The sequence below is a fragment of the Quercus suber genome, unplaced genomic scaffold (genome assembly GCF_002906115.3).
Source record: "Quercus suber isolate HL8 unplaced genomic scaffold, Cork oak 2.0 scaffold_221, whole genome shotgun sequence".
NCBI classification, from domain to species: Eukaryota; Viridiplantae; Streptophyta; class Magnoliopsida; order Fagales; family Fagaceae; genus Quercus; species Quercus suber.
This window is the reverse complement of record NW_027069679.1, coordinates 25,130-41,453: the sequence shown is the minus strand read 5'-3', so window position 1 is coordinate 41,453 and position 16,324 is coordinate 25,130. Positions and strand designations below refer to the sequence as shown.

Genomic DNA, 16,324 nt, shown 5'->3' with positions numbered 1-16,324 from the left:
AAAGGCCTCCTCGGCCACAGGCCGAGGAGCATTTCCTCATTTGTAAGAAAATACTTAGCCATTTTTAAAGATAAGTTTGGGCATGGTGATCAACGGCCAGCACCTAAGCCTGTCAGCCCACTCTCTATAAATGTATTGTTTGGGCTTGTTGGGCTGAAAACCCAACACTCAATTCAAATTGAGCCCCTACAGTTACTATATAAGAGGAAGAAAAAATGATGCATGAGAAGTTGTAATTGGTAGAACCAAATACTTCAATTCTCATACAACACGTTAATAAAAAAGAGTAATGCTATACAATTACACTGACTAATTTTTCACCATTTTTCATATACTTAATTAGCACGTAATTTTACAGAAGAGGGTAGAAAACATTTTCAATCCAGAAAGAACTTCTTAGTTCTTACTCACGCATGAGTACAAATTTGAGCTGTAATATAATTTCTTGTGATACTGACAGCTCTTTTAGTGGCAAAAGAAAGTTATTTAAATTTCCAACAATACTCCTCAAGTTACGTACATTGAAAACAATGGATTTCATCAGTTGGTGGTTGTTGCTATCAGCATTCTTATTCCAGTCCTGGGAGTTGGAGGAGTTTGGTTATGGTTCAGAGCTGAAGTTTTTGAGTCAGGACTTGTTGGAATCGGCGAGAAAGCCTGAGTTCTTTGCAAAATCCTGTGTTATCAATTATGTATTATTGACTCCCGAGGCTTAAGAACTATTTAAATTAACCACTCCATCTTAATTCCATTGTTTTTAAAATGACTTTTTTTTAATAGTAGAGTGGTAACAAGCACACCATTTTTTACTTTCTTGTTTTTTTGTCAGTTATAGTTAACGGACATTAAGATAGAGGGATCAATTTGAACAATTCTTAAATCTCAAGAATCAATAATACAAAATTGATAGCCCATGGAATCAGTTTGCAACTAACCCTAGCTTAAGAGGTCTTTTGTTTTGGACTAGATCTTGACTCATAACATTGGATTCAAATGCTTGGATTTGATTTCTTGGGTGACGATTTTTCCATCTCGCCAATTTGTACAAAATCATATAAACCTTTTTTTTTTTTTTGGATGGTTTATATGTACAAATAAATAAGAAATTAGTGCTAATGCTATACAATTAGACTTTATTAATTTTTCATAATACATATTTAGCACGTAATCATCAATATATATATATATATATATGTAAAAGCAAAGACCTCAAGTGAGAGAGCACGAGGTTCCACTAAGTAGCACATTCGTTAAGCCTCTTTCATTTAAGCTTTCACATCATCAAAGTTTACATTTATGTATAACTTTTAGTTCATTGAATGTGTCAATGAAGTGAATACACATTAATTATCTATAAGTATGCATTAATTATGTGTGTGTGTGTATAAGAATTTTATATGGTTTTAAAAAAATTATATGAGCAAGAAAAAACATCACATGAGAGACCACGCAATTCTGTCATATTGCACTTTGTAAGAGTAATTTTTCATTTAGCTTTACACCCAACTTTTTAATATATTTTGGACTATAATAAAATTCTATTAATAGGATATCACCATTTTCACTAAGTGTTTAACTTACCACTTGTCACGCCCCAAAGCCAATACTTGGATTTATGACCATGATTGGTTTGTTAATATCAAGCCTAAGCCTGGTATTAACAAGAACCAATTAAACTTTTAATAAAAGCTTCCCTCTTACTTTCATTCTTGTTTCTTTACATCTTGATATTCAGAGCATCTACACTGTACTCAAAATATAACATAATCCACCTGTCATTCAATTTCCACACTTTCACATAATACATCTCTTAATACTTTAAGGTACACAACTTTCATTATATCCTAAAATACACCATACTACAAATCTAAACATTAAATTGCTAATTTAGGATCTATACATATAAAACTAAAACCAGCTCCTTCCAAAACTCAACTAAGGCTCCTTCTGCTCCAAAATAAAACATGTTGACTGAAAGAGTGAAAGGGGTGAGCTACATAGCTCATTAAAGGTAAGATATATGAGAATTTAATAAGGATGCATGTAAATCAAATCATTTCATTCTATGAATATTCAGATAGAAGAACATCTTTTCATGCATAGTATTTTATACTATTCATAATAATAACTTATATATTTTTCATAGATAAATAATTGTTCTCCTTTTTCTTATTAGAATAATATAACCAAAACCTTTCGGATTGAATTTCTTTCACTTCTTAGAAAGTCACCAAATATAATATTGATTGTTTAGAATCATATACCTACATATATATATATATATATATATTCTCGTTACAAAATAATTATTTTAACTTAAATTAGATAATTGGTAACTTTATCTTAAACTAGACACATCTTGACGAATAAGAAAACTTATATTTATAAACTTATTCTCATAAAATATTATAACTTTCATAGTCATAAAACTTAACATTTCATAAGTAACATATATTTGATAACTTTTTAACATAAATTTGTACTTTCATCAGAAACTTTATCTTTATAGAACACTAAAACTTTTTCATCAGATTTTTTATCTTTAAAGCATAACAGAACTTCAGAAACTCTTATCTTTAAAGAACCGCTTTTCTTTTCATCAGAAACTTATTTTCATCAGAGCTTTTAGCGTTTCATAATGCATTTAAACAAAATCACTCTCTCATAATCAATAAAATAATATAGCTGTTCATAACATATTGGTCAGCCCATAACTGATAAATCTGTACTTATTTGGGAGGCTTTTAGCACCACTATGCTAGGCATCCAACATTCCCCCCAATACCAGGTATTCTTGGGATCACATCATGATACATATCTTCAACCATGGGGGTCGGTTGACTTCCTCTACAAGTTGGCTGTAACCAACAAGAGCGGGTACAGCAGAGCCAGTCCCACTTTTAATGGCCAATCAGATAACATTTTACATGAAAAACCAGTAATTAAACCCTTACTAGCAGAGTTCAAATCATCAGAGGACATAACCCAAAAATATTTCATACTTGTACATCATACTAAAATTCATAATTTGCATAACATTTCATAATAAAAGCATCTCCATTATTTTCTTTAAACATCATGTTCGTGGATTTAGTAATAGCATTAATATGCTTAAATCATATACATAAGGTTTTAAGAACTCATGAAGATATTTTTGTCTAAAACATGATTATATGTCATATTTTTAATCAAAACCTTTTAATGCATAATATACTTTAAAATAGGCTCATGACTTACCAAATGCTCATATAACTTATCTCTTACCTGAAAGCAAAGGAATCGAAAGTCTATAGTCGAAGGAGCTTAGACTTGGGAACTGGTTACACCTAAACCAAATATCAAAGCTTATTACTTACTATCAGTTATTCCTTATGATGAACTTACACATTTATTTCAAAGTCTATCTCTTAAAATCAAGAAAGTCCTAATCCCACACATATAATGCACACATAAACAAATGATGTACCAAACTAAGAAAAAATCAACATTCTCATATTAATATCTTATCTCTAGAAGAGCCAACCTCATTACAAAAGGTGCTTTGAGATTAAGGCAATAATGCATGCATAAATATATACTCTTTTAAGCATGGTCATGTAAACATATACACTCGCATGACAACATACAACGCATTGAACAAAACAACTTCATAAAAATAATAGTTGGATGGTTTAGAACCCCCCTTTTAAGTACTAAAACTTGAACCAAATTATACAAAATTTAGCTATGATCCAAACATACCAAACGATGAGCATAATAAATTATAGATCAAATCATTCACCCTAACTTTAGAATTAAATCCTCAAAGTTAGGAATGTCCCTTACTGTTCACTGTTTGTTCTAGTAGCATGTACTTGACTTATAAAATACAAATAGGCTACCAATTCACATCCAATTCTCATGCAATTTTATAGAGCCACTTCTCTAGATGTCTAGTAAATACTATATCAATTTTAGAATCAAACCATAAAACCATAATTTACTAAAAATCATACAATACAGTATACCCAAATCTGTCCTGACAGAATTTCATGCAAATTAGAAATTAAACCATTATTTTTATATTGATCCAAATGCTGTGAGATCACTTCCATTACAACCATGTGTCTTATTTCATAGGAAATAACTCTAGCATCCAAATTCACTGTATACAATTTAATGCATAATTTATCATGTATAAACACAGAATCTGTCACAGTGATAGATTTGCACCATTTTCTTGTAAAATTATAAAATGATTGCAAATAGTCTTATTATCATATGGGAATTTTTATACACTCATTAGACATGTTAGAAAACACTTATATACAGTCATTTAACCATTTATAGCAAAATTACATACAACAAAAATTCCAGCAGTAACATCAAAAGTACTCATCCTAACTTTTTCTTACTTCCTTAATCATATACAATCATTAATTAGTAAAAACCCTAATCTACCTTCAACAAATCACCAAAACAGTTTCAAAGCTTCTTAAAACACTATATATATTTATATATATATAGACTTACAAGTTCATGATTTCTTAATTTTACAAACCACAAATACCATTACTAAAATTCTTTAAAGAAATCATGGATACTAAGATGAGAGTAGCTAGAATCCTTACCAAGTTTCTGGTTCTTGAGTGGAAATAGAAGTAGAATCACTATTGCATGAAAGGATTTCCCTTTCCTAGTGAACCCAAAAGTATGAGAGGTAGAGAGCTTAAGAGAGTATTTGAGTCTTCTAGTTTCTTTGAGGGATTAAGAAGAAGAAATGAAATAAAGCTTTATCTTTCTTTTGGTGTGTTGACCCATGGGTTTGAGAGAAGACTCAAGAGAGCTTCTAGCTCTTTCCTTAAGAGAAGAGAGTAAAGTGAGATGAGAATTTTGATTTGGGTGGATCAGTGGGAATAGAGAGGCTTCTTAGATATTCTAGATATTTTGAGAAAGTCAAAGAAGAGATGAGATGGAGTCTTGTCTTTCTTTCAATGTGTGGACCCGTGGAAAATGAGAGCAAGACAGTTTCTTGGAAATTCTAGTTACATTGAAAAGTTAAAGAAGGGATGAGGTGGAGCTTGTTCATTGCATGGTACTTTGGCATTATGTGTTGAATCTCCATTGGTTTCATGTGGGTGGAATTTCTACTATAATATTTCATGCATCATGCTTAATTAAAACACCAATTATGTATTTAATAACTTAAACCACTTAATATAATTTTGTACATACTAAGTATATATTTATAATACAAATAGCCATTTCAATTATTTATAATATTTACTGTGGGGTCCGTGGGCCTGACAGCCATAGCCCATCGCGTAGTAGGCCCAAGGCCAGCGCCGAGGAGGACTGACCAGCCAAGGCTAAGTCAGACAAAGCCCCTTTTTGACCCACGCCGAGGACCTCTCCGTCCTCGGCATACTAGGGATAATTTTTGGGAGGAGACAATCCCAGAGCAAACTGTCACATTCGCACTTAATGCATTCACCTAACCCCTCTGGCCGCATTAATGGGGATATAACCCCTTAGCAGGGCAACGTTGATCAGAGTGAACCACTTGAGTACTGATAAGGCCTCTGATGGGACGGATGGCCAGAAGGGAGGCGAATGGATGATCAACAGATGGAAGAAGAGGATAAGAAGATGAAGACTATATAAGAAAAGCAAGTAAAGTAAAGAAGAGGAGGGAGAAAAAAGGAGAAGAAAAGGGGCTCCTCGGCCACAGGCCGAGGAGCATTCTCCCCGTTGCAAATTAATTCTAAGTTTTTCTTAATAAAAGAGAGTTCAGGCTTGGTGAACGACGGCCAGCATCTAAACCTTTAACCCACTCTCTACAAATTTATTGTTTGGGCTTGTTGGGCTGAAAACCCATTCATATTCAGGGTCAAATCCAAATTGAGTCCCTACATTTACAATTCTTATTCAATGACATTATAAAATAATATGTTTATTAAATACTCTTCTATTAATTATTGAAAGAAAGTAGCTTAAAATATTAATTATACTTAACCACTCGAACATATAATTTAATTATATAGTTAGGTCAAGGTGTTACACCACCATCATACTTCAATAACATAAACGTGACATCATAAATTTTAGATGATATTTCCAAAAGCCAACTAAACATTTACATGAATTTACAAATTTTTTATGCTAACTCCAAGCCAGTGTAGAAACAAAAATTATGATTAAAAATTTCATAAAAAAATAAATGATTAAACAAAAACTTATTACACCACATTTATTTTAAGAAGATATTACACCACATAATAACTAATTTCTAATTTATGTAACTTTTTATCTATAGTTTAAATTCTCTATACCCTTAATTTTGTATTACATCATTATTTAACAAAAAACTCTTCATGTTATCACAACATTATTTCATGTTATTACTTATTACTTTAAAATATTTTGGATATTCTATATAAGTTTTTCATATAACATTTTAAAGCATTATCCATGCATCACGTGGGACCACGGCCAATCAATATATATATATATATATATATAAAGCAGAGACCTCATATAAGAGAGTATGAGGTTCTGCCAAGTGGCACATTCATTGAATCATTTATATGGTTTCTTTAAAAAAAAAAAAATTATATGTGAAAGAGAAAACATCTCGTGAGAAACCATGCAATTCTATCATGTGGCACTTTGTAAGAGTAATTTTTCATTTAGCTTTACACCCAACTTCTTTATATATTTTGGATTATAATAAAATTTTATTAATAGGATATCACTATTTTCACCGAGTGTTTAACTTACCACTATTATACTTCAATAACATAAACGTGACATCATAAATTTTAGATGATATTTTCATAAGCCAACTAAACATTTACATGAATTTACAAATTTTTTATGCTAACTCCAAGCCAATGTAGACACAAAAATTATGATTAAAAATTTCAGAAAAAAAAATTGATTAAACAAATAATCAACTTATTACACCACATTTTTTTTAAAAGATATTACACCACATAACAACTAATTTCTAATTTATGTAACTTTTTATCTATAGTTTAAATTCTTTATCCCCTTAATCTTGTATTACATCATTAATTTAACAAAAAACTGTTCATGTTATCGCAACATTACTTTATATTATTACTTATTACTTTAAAATATTTTGGATATTCTATATAAGTTTTTCATTTAACAGTTTAAAGCATTATCGCACATCGCACGGGACTATGGCTAGAGCAATTTGCAATCCAGAAATTAAGAACTGCTTACTCACGCATGAGTACAATTTTTGAGCAGTAATTATTTCCTGTCAGATCCACATGCACTTGGGCTCTTTAGTGGCAAAACAAAGTTACAATTTAAATTTCCAACTATACTCCTCAATATACAAAAAAAAAAAGTATACTCTATATAGGTATATGTTTTTTCTCTCTCAAAACGAGTGGGTCCAACTCATTTATTCCAATAAACAATGAATTTCAATTCCACTTTGTTAATTAGTGGTTAATTAATGGTTACTATATAAGAGGAAGAAAAAACCAATACATGAGAAGTTGTAATCGGTGGAATCAAATATTTCAATTCTCATACAACACGTTAATAAGAAAGAGTAATGTTATACAATTACACTTGCTAATTTTTCACCAGTTTTCATATACTTAATTAGCACGTAATTTTATTAGAGGGTAGAAAACATTCTCAATCCAGAAAGGACTTCTTAGTTCTTACTCACGCATGAGTACAAATTTGAGCTGTAATATAATTTCTTGTGATACCGACAGCTCTTTTAGTGGCAAAAGAAAGTTATTTAAATTTCCAACAATACTCCTCAAGTTACATTGCAAACAATGGATTTCATCACTCGGTGGTTGTTGCTATCAGCATTCTTATTCCAGTCCTGGGCATTGGAGGAGTCTGGTTATGGTTCAGAGCTGAAGTTTTTGAGTCAAGAATTGTTGGAATTGGCGAGAAAGCCCGAGTTCTCTGAATGGATGAGAGGGTTAAGGAGAAGAATCCATGAGTACCCAGAGCTGGGATTTGAGGAGCACAAGACGAGTGAACTCATTAGGACTGAGCTTGATAAGATGGGAGTCGAGTACAAATGGCCTGTTGCCAAGACTGGGGTGGTGGCTTCTATTGGGTCTGGAGAGAAACTAGTTTTCGCTCTCAGAGCTGACATGGATGCTCTCCCCTTGCAGGTTCTCTCTCTCTTTTCCATGCATGTCACTTTTTTTCTTTTCTTTTTTTTTTCTTATCTTTTTATGTGTGTTCGACATTAATTAATTTCTTGAGAATCTAAAACTTAGTTGTTATTGAATTGTTGTTATTCCTTGTGTCACGTATGGTTTACCCTAATTAGTAATCTTAAAATGGCCCAAGGCATGGTTGTTATTGTTATTGCTGTTTTCAATTTGATAGGTGTGTTTATCAACCATGCAAAATTAGCCATTTACCAAAGTGCAATTGCATGATGACAAAATAAAAGGGAAAGCTCTAATTGCGAGCATAGTAATTACCAAAAACAATTTCTTTTCTTTTTTATATGAACTTTTTGGCCTTCGTTGAATGGACAATCTTGTTGATTATAAGTTTTATTTATTATTTTTTTTTTTTTTTGAGAAACGTTGATTATAAGTTTTAGAATTGAAGTTGTCATACATAGATAGGCTGAACTACTCACAAGGAAAGGGGTTTAAAAATCCTTTTTTAGTATGTATAACTAACGAACATTTTAGTTCATCAAAAAAAAAAAAAACTAATGAACATTTTAAAGAATTAGGGTTAAAAAAAAATAAAAATAAAGTTCCCTCCCCAAAACATTTGGGCAGTCCAATGATGCGCTTAAAAAGTTATTTGTTAAACCCTAAAATTTAAGAAGCGCGGAGCAAATTAAATATTCTAAAACCAAAAGTAACAAATTAGGCATTTAAGTTTGAAAAAGAAAAAAAATTAAAATTCAACCTATTATTTTTTAGGTTCAATATAGGTTGAGCAATTTAATTTGTTACTTTGGAAAACTTAGAGTTTAATTTATTACTTTTGAAAATAAAGTGTTTAGTTTGTAACTTTTTAATACATCAAGTTTTAAATTGCTACTTTTGAAACTATAAGGTTTAATTTGTTACACTCTTAAAGTGAATTTTCTCTAAAAAGGCAAGGTTTTTTTTCCTCTTGATTTCATTTTTTATTGTAAAAATTGCTATTCGTGCATCTATTAAAATTTTGCATCATACATATCTTATAATACATAATAGAAGACATTTGATCAATAATTTGTACTAAAATGGAAAATTTTTAGAATTTCACTATGGAAATGATAAAAGGTGAAAGTCCTGGCTCCACCCTTGGTCATACAAGTGCTTTTGTGATTCACTGGCTTAACTTTAGTATTTGTATCATAACACAAGAAAAAAGAATAAGAAAAGCTTTCAGTACAAATAAAGGTGATGCTTTTACATTAAGCCAAAAGGGCAAAGCGGTATATGCCAAGCAGTGATTCACTTGAATTTTCAATCTTTCACAATGATAGTGAAACAACAGCCTGTAATGTGTTTAAAGGAGAAGAATATCTTTAGCTTGAAAAGCTTAGTTAAGAATCTTGTAAATCCATTGGTATTCCTGCTATTTCCAATAAACGCCCATTTTCAAAGCACGTACCAATCATTTCCTTATGGTTATTTGATGATGCACTTATGTGCAGCTATTGTTTAACTATATGCTCTAATATATGTGTCTGATCCATGAAATCAACATTACAATTTGGAAGGAATTAGTAGATTGGGACCACAAGAGCAAGATCAAAGGCAAGATGCATGCCTGTGGTCATGATTCCCATGTAGCAATGCTACTTGGAGCAGCTAAGTTACTCCAGAGCAAAAGAGATGAATTGAAGGTAATTCTAATCTCTTGCAATCATCAGCAACAATAACAATAACAAAGAACTTTTGTTCCCACTTTTGTTGTTGCTAATTACTTAAGAAAATGTTTTTCAGGGAACTGTGAAACTAGTTTTCCAACCTGGAGAAGAGGGTTATGCTGGTGCTTACCATATGCTGCAAGATGCTGCTCTAAATGACATCAATGCCATCACGACTATACATGTTTATCCAACATTTTCTACTGGTATCATTGCCTCACGTCCTGGTGCGATTCTTGCTGGTGCTGGGATCTTCTCAGTCACGATTCAAGGGAAAGGTGGACATGCTGCAGGCCCTCATGAGACTAGAGACCCAATTCTCGCAGCAGCCTTCTCAATCCTTGCTCTCCAACAGATTGTATCTAGAGAAACCAATCCTCTAGATTCCAAGGTAGAATATAAGGCTCTTTATCCATGATTAAAGTGGTAGAATAATGGTTAAATTCACAATTTTCTAATAATTTAAACTTTTGAACTAACAATAATTAATCAATCATGGTATCTGAATAAATGTAAGTAAATTCGAATCTTATGTCCATTCTTACTCCCATGTAAATAGTAAAAATTTATTCTAATTTGATCATATTAGATCATTTCACAATAATATTCCATCCATTTCTAATCAAATTTTCTGAAACTAAATCTCTAATTAAATCAAGTTTGTCTGATATTGCCACCAATTCTGTTTGAATCAAATTTTCAGGGTTCATGACTTGAACTGATCCATTGACAGCAATAGCCTGCAGTGCCACATTCCTATCAACAATATAAAACCAATAAATCTGATCCATTCTTTTGAATCATATAGGTGGTTTCCATTGGGTTCTTAAATGGAGGTCAAGCACACAATGTAATACCAGAGACCGTGAAGTTTGGAGGGACTTTCAGAAGCTTGACCACTGAAGGTCTCGCCTACATTAAGGATAGGATCAAAGAGGTAAAACCTGCATTCACTGTTTGACCTTCATAATTTTCTGTCATTACCACTCAAGTAGTAGATAACTAGGCATAATCCACTTAACAGGTTATAGAGACTCAAGCAGCTGTACATAGATGTAGTGCCATGGTGGACTTCATGGAGGACAGCGGACACAAGCATTATCCAGTAATGGTAAACGATGAAGCACTATATGAACATGTGAAGGAGGTTGGTGAGATCCTACTTGGGAAACCCAATGTGCAGCCTTTCCCATTGACCATGGGATCTGAGGATTTCAGCTTTTTCTCACAGAAAACAGCTGCTGCAATTTTTGTGATTGGGATCAAGAATGAGACTCTGAAGTCAGATCTGCCTTTGCACTCCCCTTACTTTTTTATTGATGAAGAGGTTCTTCCAATAGGAGCAGCACTTAATGCTGCTGTGGCAACCTCATACTTAAATAAACATGTTGAGTCTTCCAAAAATCATGGGTTTGTTTCCACTTCTCCAGAGGAAGAACTCCAGAACACATTACTGGATGAATGTAAACAAGCATAATAATGGCAATAAAACAATAATAGCAGCAATAAATGTCTGTTTATCATCATATCACAAATTGTAGATAGACATCTAGGATTGCAACCCTTTTCAAAACAATGTATAGTCACATCAAGAAAAAATTAATGAGGGAAAAAAACAATGTTGACAAAAACTATATATTTTTTAACAATTATATATAAATTATAACTTTTGCTACAAAATATTACGATAATGTTATTTTGTGAAGTGTGGATCACCCAATAAGTTAGTTGTGTATGTCTTTTTGTAATGTTGTGATACCTAATTTTTTTGTTTTCATCAATGCATATATTTTTAATGAGTAATGTGTAATGAATTACAAGCTTTATTTGGATTATATGTGTTCTATGTAATAGCAAAATAATGATCAATTGAACCAAAAAAAAAAATTAATAATAATAATAATTTAGGTTTCTTTTCCTGGCACTTAGGGGAGGTTTTGCTCTAGTCCATTTCTATTGTAATAATAAAGGTCATTGTAGAGGTGTGTATAGGTCAATTATGCAAACAGAATAATCCAACTTAACCCGATCTTCTTGAGTTGAGAAATCCCTAACCCAACCCAATCCATGATTGGTTTAAAAGCCAAACTAAATGGGTTGAGTCAGGTTAAATTGGGCCATCAAGTTGGAATGATTTTGTCAAGCCTAATAAAAAAATTTTGAGTTTTCATTCAACTATTTAACCTCATTATTCAACAAATGATTACAATGTGAAAAATTGAGCCTACTATTCTAATCTTATCAAAACTAAGTTTCAAAGTACAAAATAATTCAAACTAATAAATTCTAAAATACATATATATTTTTTTAAATCTTTCTCAAAAACATATATTTTTTAAATTAGTAAATAGAATTGAGTCAAGTTATTTAAGTTGAAAAACTTGCCAACTCAAGTCCAATCCAATCAAAGTTTCAAAAAAAATTAAAACTCAATCCACGCAAAATCAACCCAAGTCATCGAATTCATCAAGTCAGGTCAAGTTAGGTTAATGAGTTGAATACACATATCTCTCTCTCTCTCTCTCTCTCTCTATATATATATATATATAATATGCACTAAAAAAACACCCTAAGACCAAAAAAAAACTCAAATTCCAAAGAAAACAGTAATGAGATTTAGGTTAGCAATTAGCATTGAGCTAAACACGGCCCAGTCCAAGGACAAAATCAAATGATCACAAACCTCGTACAGTTCCAACACTTGGGACTTTAAAAGCCCATCTCTCCTCAACCAACCATACAGTTCTCCGAATTCACAAAAAAACAGTACAGATATGGTGCTGTGGTCATATCCACCAACGCCGAGACAGCTAGGCGTGACGGTCTGCTTCTTCGTCACCGGCGCTTCACTCTTGGCGGCTGGGATTCACCTCTCCTACGCCAACGTAGGACCCCAACAAGCTCGTGCCAAAGCCCGAAGCGATTTCGTCAAACAGCGCCTCAGGAAGCTTCTCGACGACTAGCTTTGACTTTGTTACTATTAACAACAACCACGCCCTTGGTAAACATTTCTGTCAATTTTTGCTTTGTGAAGTATTGATTAATATAGCCTGCCAAAACATAAACACATTTGTACTCTTTTTTAGGCAAAAATATCATTTTGGTACATACAATTTGGTCATGTCATTTTCAACTTAATTGGCTCTAAGTTGTCTGGGAGTAGAAAATAGCATGACTGTTTTCGCTGCTACCAAATGTAAGGACCAAATTGATGGTGACCCACCAAGCTTTTCAAGTTGAAAATAACATGACGAAATTGGTTGTTACTAAAAACCAAATTTACAGAGACCCCAAAATGTAGTTTTTTTAGGCAAACACATTTGTAGTTGAGAATGTTGGGAAAGTTCAGTTTATATATGGAATAAAGTTGGGGTTTGCTCGATGAAAATAGTTGAGGCCTCAACAATAACATGTTGTGTAACTTGTGTTTCTGACTTTCTGGTGGCAATTTTAGCTGTGAACGATTCTAATATACCTTTGTGCCTTTTGAAGGTACTATGCTCATAGCCATATATTTTGAAATGTTTGAATCTCCATCATTTCTTGAAGAATATAAAGAAAACGATAAATCTAGTTACACAAAAATTTTCATAGGTTTTTTCAGAATTTCTAATAAGTAATAACTGTTACAATTAGATTAGTACATATAGTAAAAGTGATGTTAGATACTGTATTTGCAGGACAAGTTACCTAGTACTACGAGTTAGGATCACATTAGGATAAGGCTAGGTTTCTTATAAACGATCTCTAATGCATAGCATTGTATAATCAATATCAATTTAGTATTTGCTCCCTATTTACAGGTGGATCCATGTGAAATCGATAATCACACCTTACCATCTTAGCAAGTTGTGGAAAAATTGTGAGGAAAATTTGTGTCTCAAGCATTGCTTTAGGCAAAAGGCTGAGATTAAAATCATAGTGGGTATGTTACTCATAGCTACCATAGAAGAACTCTCTTAGCTGTTATCTCATATCACCTTGCTTGAGTTTTAGCATAATCCATGAGGTTCTCGGTTTACAGAAAAAAGACAACTTAAGAAGTACTTTATTGCATTGTTATGGGTTTTGAGTGTCAAAGTTGAGGCAGTATGGAGGTCCTAAATGGAAAATTTTTGGGCTTCACCTACTTTTGTGTGATTGAATAAGTCCATGGCATCAGAATATTGTGCGTAATATTTGAATTCAGAACATAAATAAAATTGAAGCATTACTTTAAAACGTTCTCAACTAAACTGGTTTTTCCATCTGTTTGCAAGCTTTTTAAACACATAGATCCTATGGTTAATTTTGACAGTGTCTTGATTGTTTTGATAAGTCATTTTTCTTTTGATCTTCGTAATGTTTAGATGGTAGAAGTGCAAGCGCTAAGCATGGCAATAGGAATGCTATGGGAATGCCAGGAATGATTAAAGAAAACCCACTGAGAGCGAGAGGAAAAGGAATGTAGCAGATTTATGGCATGAGCAAGATGCTTCCTTAAAATAGTTTTTGAGGCTGTTTCTGAGAGGATTGGTCCGATTGGATTTGCTTTTGGACGATATCATCTCACATGCACAAAAACAAAGCTCCTTTATAAGGGAGAAAACATATTGTTAGTGCCATCATTGTAGCAAGTGTTTGGATGCTTTTCTAGACCTCCTAGAAAATTTGATGCGTTTTGTGAAGCTTATGTAATTTCAAGGCTAAATTACATTTTTGGCACATAAAGTTTGGGATTATTTTCACTTTGTTTCTTTACTTTCAAAATTTTCATTTTGCCCTTTGATATTTGTTTTCATAGTGACCCTGTTGTCTATTCCCGTTAGTACTATGATCGTCCATAATATGTTTTTTTGCTTACAACAATAAAATTCCTATATTTTAGAGCTAGTATTTCATGAAATAATTACAAGGCTTTTGGCAGTTAAAGGACCATTTGATTCAATTCCATTCTCAATAATAATAATAATAATAATAATAATAATAGGGCAAGCGTTAGGTGTTGTTATTTAAGTTTTCCTTTTAAAATTCTGTCACGTTAATAGGATGAAAGTGTATTTTTTAATTAAATAGTCGCATGGCTAAATTTTAAGAAGAAAATCTAAGGAACAATACCTAAAGTACTGTATCTAAATTTTGTCCATAATAATAATATATAACACTATGAATAATGTCTACTTGAGTTAACTTCATGATTCAGCATGTATCTCCTGAAAAATAATGTCCTACTTATGACCTAGTTAAGCATATTTGACTTTGGAAGTAACCTTTTCAAGCTTTGGAAGTAACCTCTTGGCAAGAATGTGCAAGATATCAATCCAATGGGGTTGGCCGAGTGGTTGGACACTCAGTCTCAAAGTGGCTGTCTTGGGTTTGACTAGGATCTCCCTAGTTCAAGTCCAGGCACTAGCACTTTGAAAAAAACTCTATGGTCCAACAATTTACCCCGCTATGGGCTCACTTGTCGCAAACAGTGATTAGTCTCTTGTTGAAAATTTTGAAGAAACACGGTAAGAAACCAAAAAAAGAAAAGAAAATGTGCAAGATATCATTTTCCGACTGGCCACAATAAAGAAATTTTCTTGGAGGATATATAAGTAAGATTGTGACCTGGACAACGTGATTGTTGGTACGAGTTTTCTTCTTTGTTATAAGCACCCATTGCTTCATTGTATTTGTAGGTTTGCTACAAAGAGCACGGGACCATATCTGTTCTTTTCTTTGGTATTAAAAACAAACTTACTTCTGTCTGGCTCTACATTTGGCTTAAAGTACCTCTGGCACTGTACAGCATGTTTTTCACGGGGAACTAGGAAGAAACTACATGTCTGTGTTGGCGTTGTCTATCTAGTCTACGCTGCAATTGAATTGAGAGCTTATGTCTTATTTCCAAGGGTCGCTGAATATACACAACTTTGGTCTTTTTACCGAGGGCCCACTGTGATGGCCACTGCGTTAACTAGATTATGGTTCATCACATTGGATGTATAAAGCTTGGAAGTCATTTCTTGCGTGAAGATTTTTCTATCCCACCAAATTGTTCAAAATGATATCAATATGTTTGGACATATTTGATGATGGCAATTGCATAGCTCAATTTTGAAAGTGACCCTTACTTTGTGATGAATCATTTTCAGAAGAAACGTTTTCCCTCACTCTCCTTTCTAGATTCCAGCATATCCTCTAGTATGGTAAGATTTACAACCTTTTGTCCTTTCAGAATTTTCATCCTCACTGACACGTAAATAAGAAAATATACATTGAAACTTAACTAACATGCAACACTTGGGTGTTTGGTGAGTGTTTTCAAATAACTATTTTTAATTTTTAAACAATATTTCATATATTTCAACGCATTTTTTCACCCACACGTATTTTCACGAATGTTTTCAAACAACAATTTTCAATTTTTAAACACATGTACCAAACGGGCCCTAAGAGTATGTTTATTTGGAAGTAGAATAG

The 16,324-nt window shown here is 32.6% G+C and overlaps 2 protein-coding genes and 1 long non-coding RNA gene across 3 annotated transcripts; 2 read left to right on the top strand and 1 right to left on the bottom strand.

Annotated features, from left to right (window-relative positions):
• Positions 1 to 1,759: 1,759 nt before the first annotated feature.
• LOC136070247 (uncharacterized) lies at positions 1,760 to 4,900 on the bottom strand. The gene is made up of 2 exons (XR_010631535.1): positions 4,611 to 4,900; positions 1,760 to 3,326 (listed from the first exon to the last, which is right to left on the bottom strand). It is a non-coding gene; the product is annotated as an uncharacterized LOC136070247 (long non-coding RNA).
• A 2,905-nt stretch (positions 4,901 to 7,805) lies between these two features.
• LOC111990574 (IAA-amino acid hydrolase ILR1) lies at positions 7,806 to 11,354 on the top strand. Its single transcript, XM_024022363.2, has 5 exons — positions 7,806 to 8,159; positions 9,728 to 9,853; positions 9,954 to 10,268; positions 10,686 to 10,814; positions 10,902 to 11,354. Exons 1-5 carry the CDS (start codon positions 7,809 to 7,811, stop codon positions 11,352 to 11,354), a joined length of 1,374 nt encoding a protein of 457 aa, XP_023878131.1. The 5' UTR covers positions 7,806 to 7,808.
• A 1,149-nt stretch (positions 11,355 to 12,503) lies between these two features.
• Positions 12,504 to 14,604, top strand: LOC111990565 (uncharacterized). The gene is made up of 2 exons (XM_024022351.2): positions 12,504 to 12,878; positions 14,227 to 14,604. The coding sequence occupies exon 1, from the start codon at positions 12,652 to 12,654 to the stop codon at positions 12,838 to 12,840; it is 189 nt and encodes a 62-aa protein (XP_023878119.1). The 5' UTR covers positions 12,504 to 12,651; the 3' UTR covers positions 12,841 to 12,878; positions 14,227 to 14,604.
• The last annotated feature ends 1,720 nt before the right edge of the window (positions 14,605 to 16,324 follow it).

Bases quoted from the DNA above. Each gene is read 5' to 3' on its own strand.
- LOC111990574 (XM_024022363.2), top strand. From the start codon at position 7,809: ATGGATTTCATCACTCGGTGGTTGTTGCTATCAGCATTCTTATTCCAG. The intron at 9,854-9,953 runs GTAATTCTAATC...AATGTTTTTCAG, and splicing joins GCAAAAGAGATGAATTGAAG to GGAACTGTGAAACTAGTTTT. The intron at 10,269-10,685 runs GTAGAATATAAG...TGAATCATATAG, and splicing joins CCAATCCTCTAGATTCCAAG to GTGGTTTCCATTGGGTTCTT.
- LOC111990565 (XM_024022351.2), top strand. From the start codon at position 12,652: ATGGTGCTGTGGTCATATCCACCAACGCCGAGACAGCTAGGCGTGACG.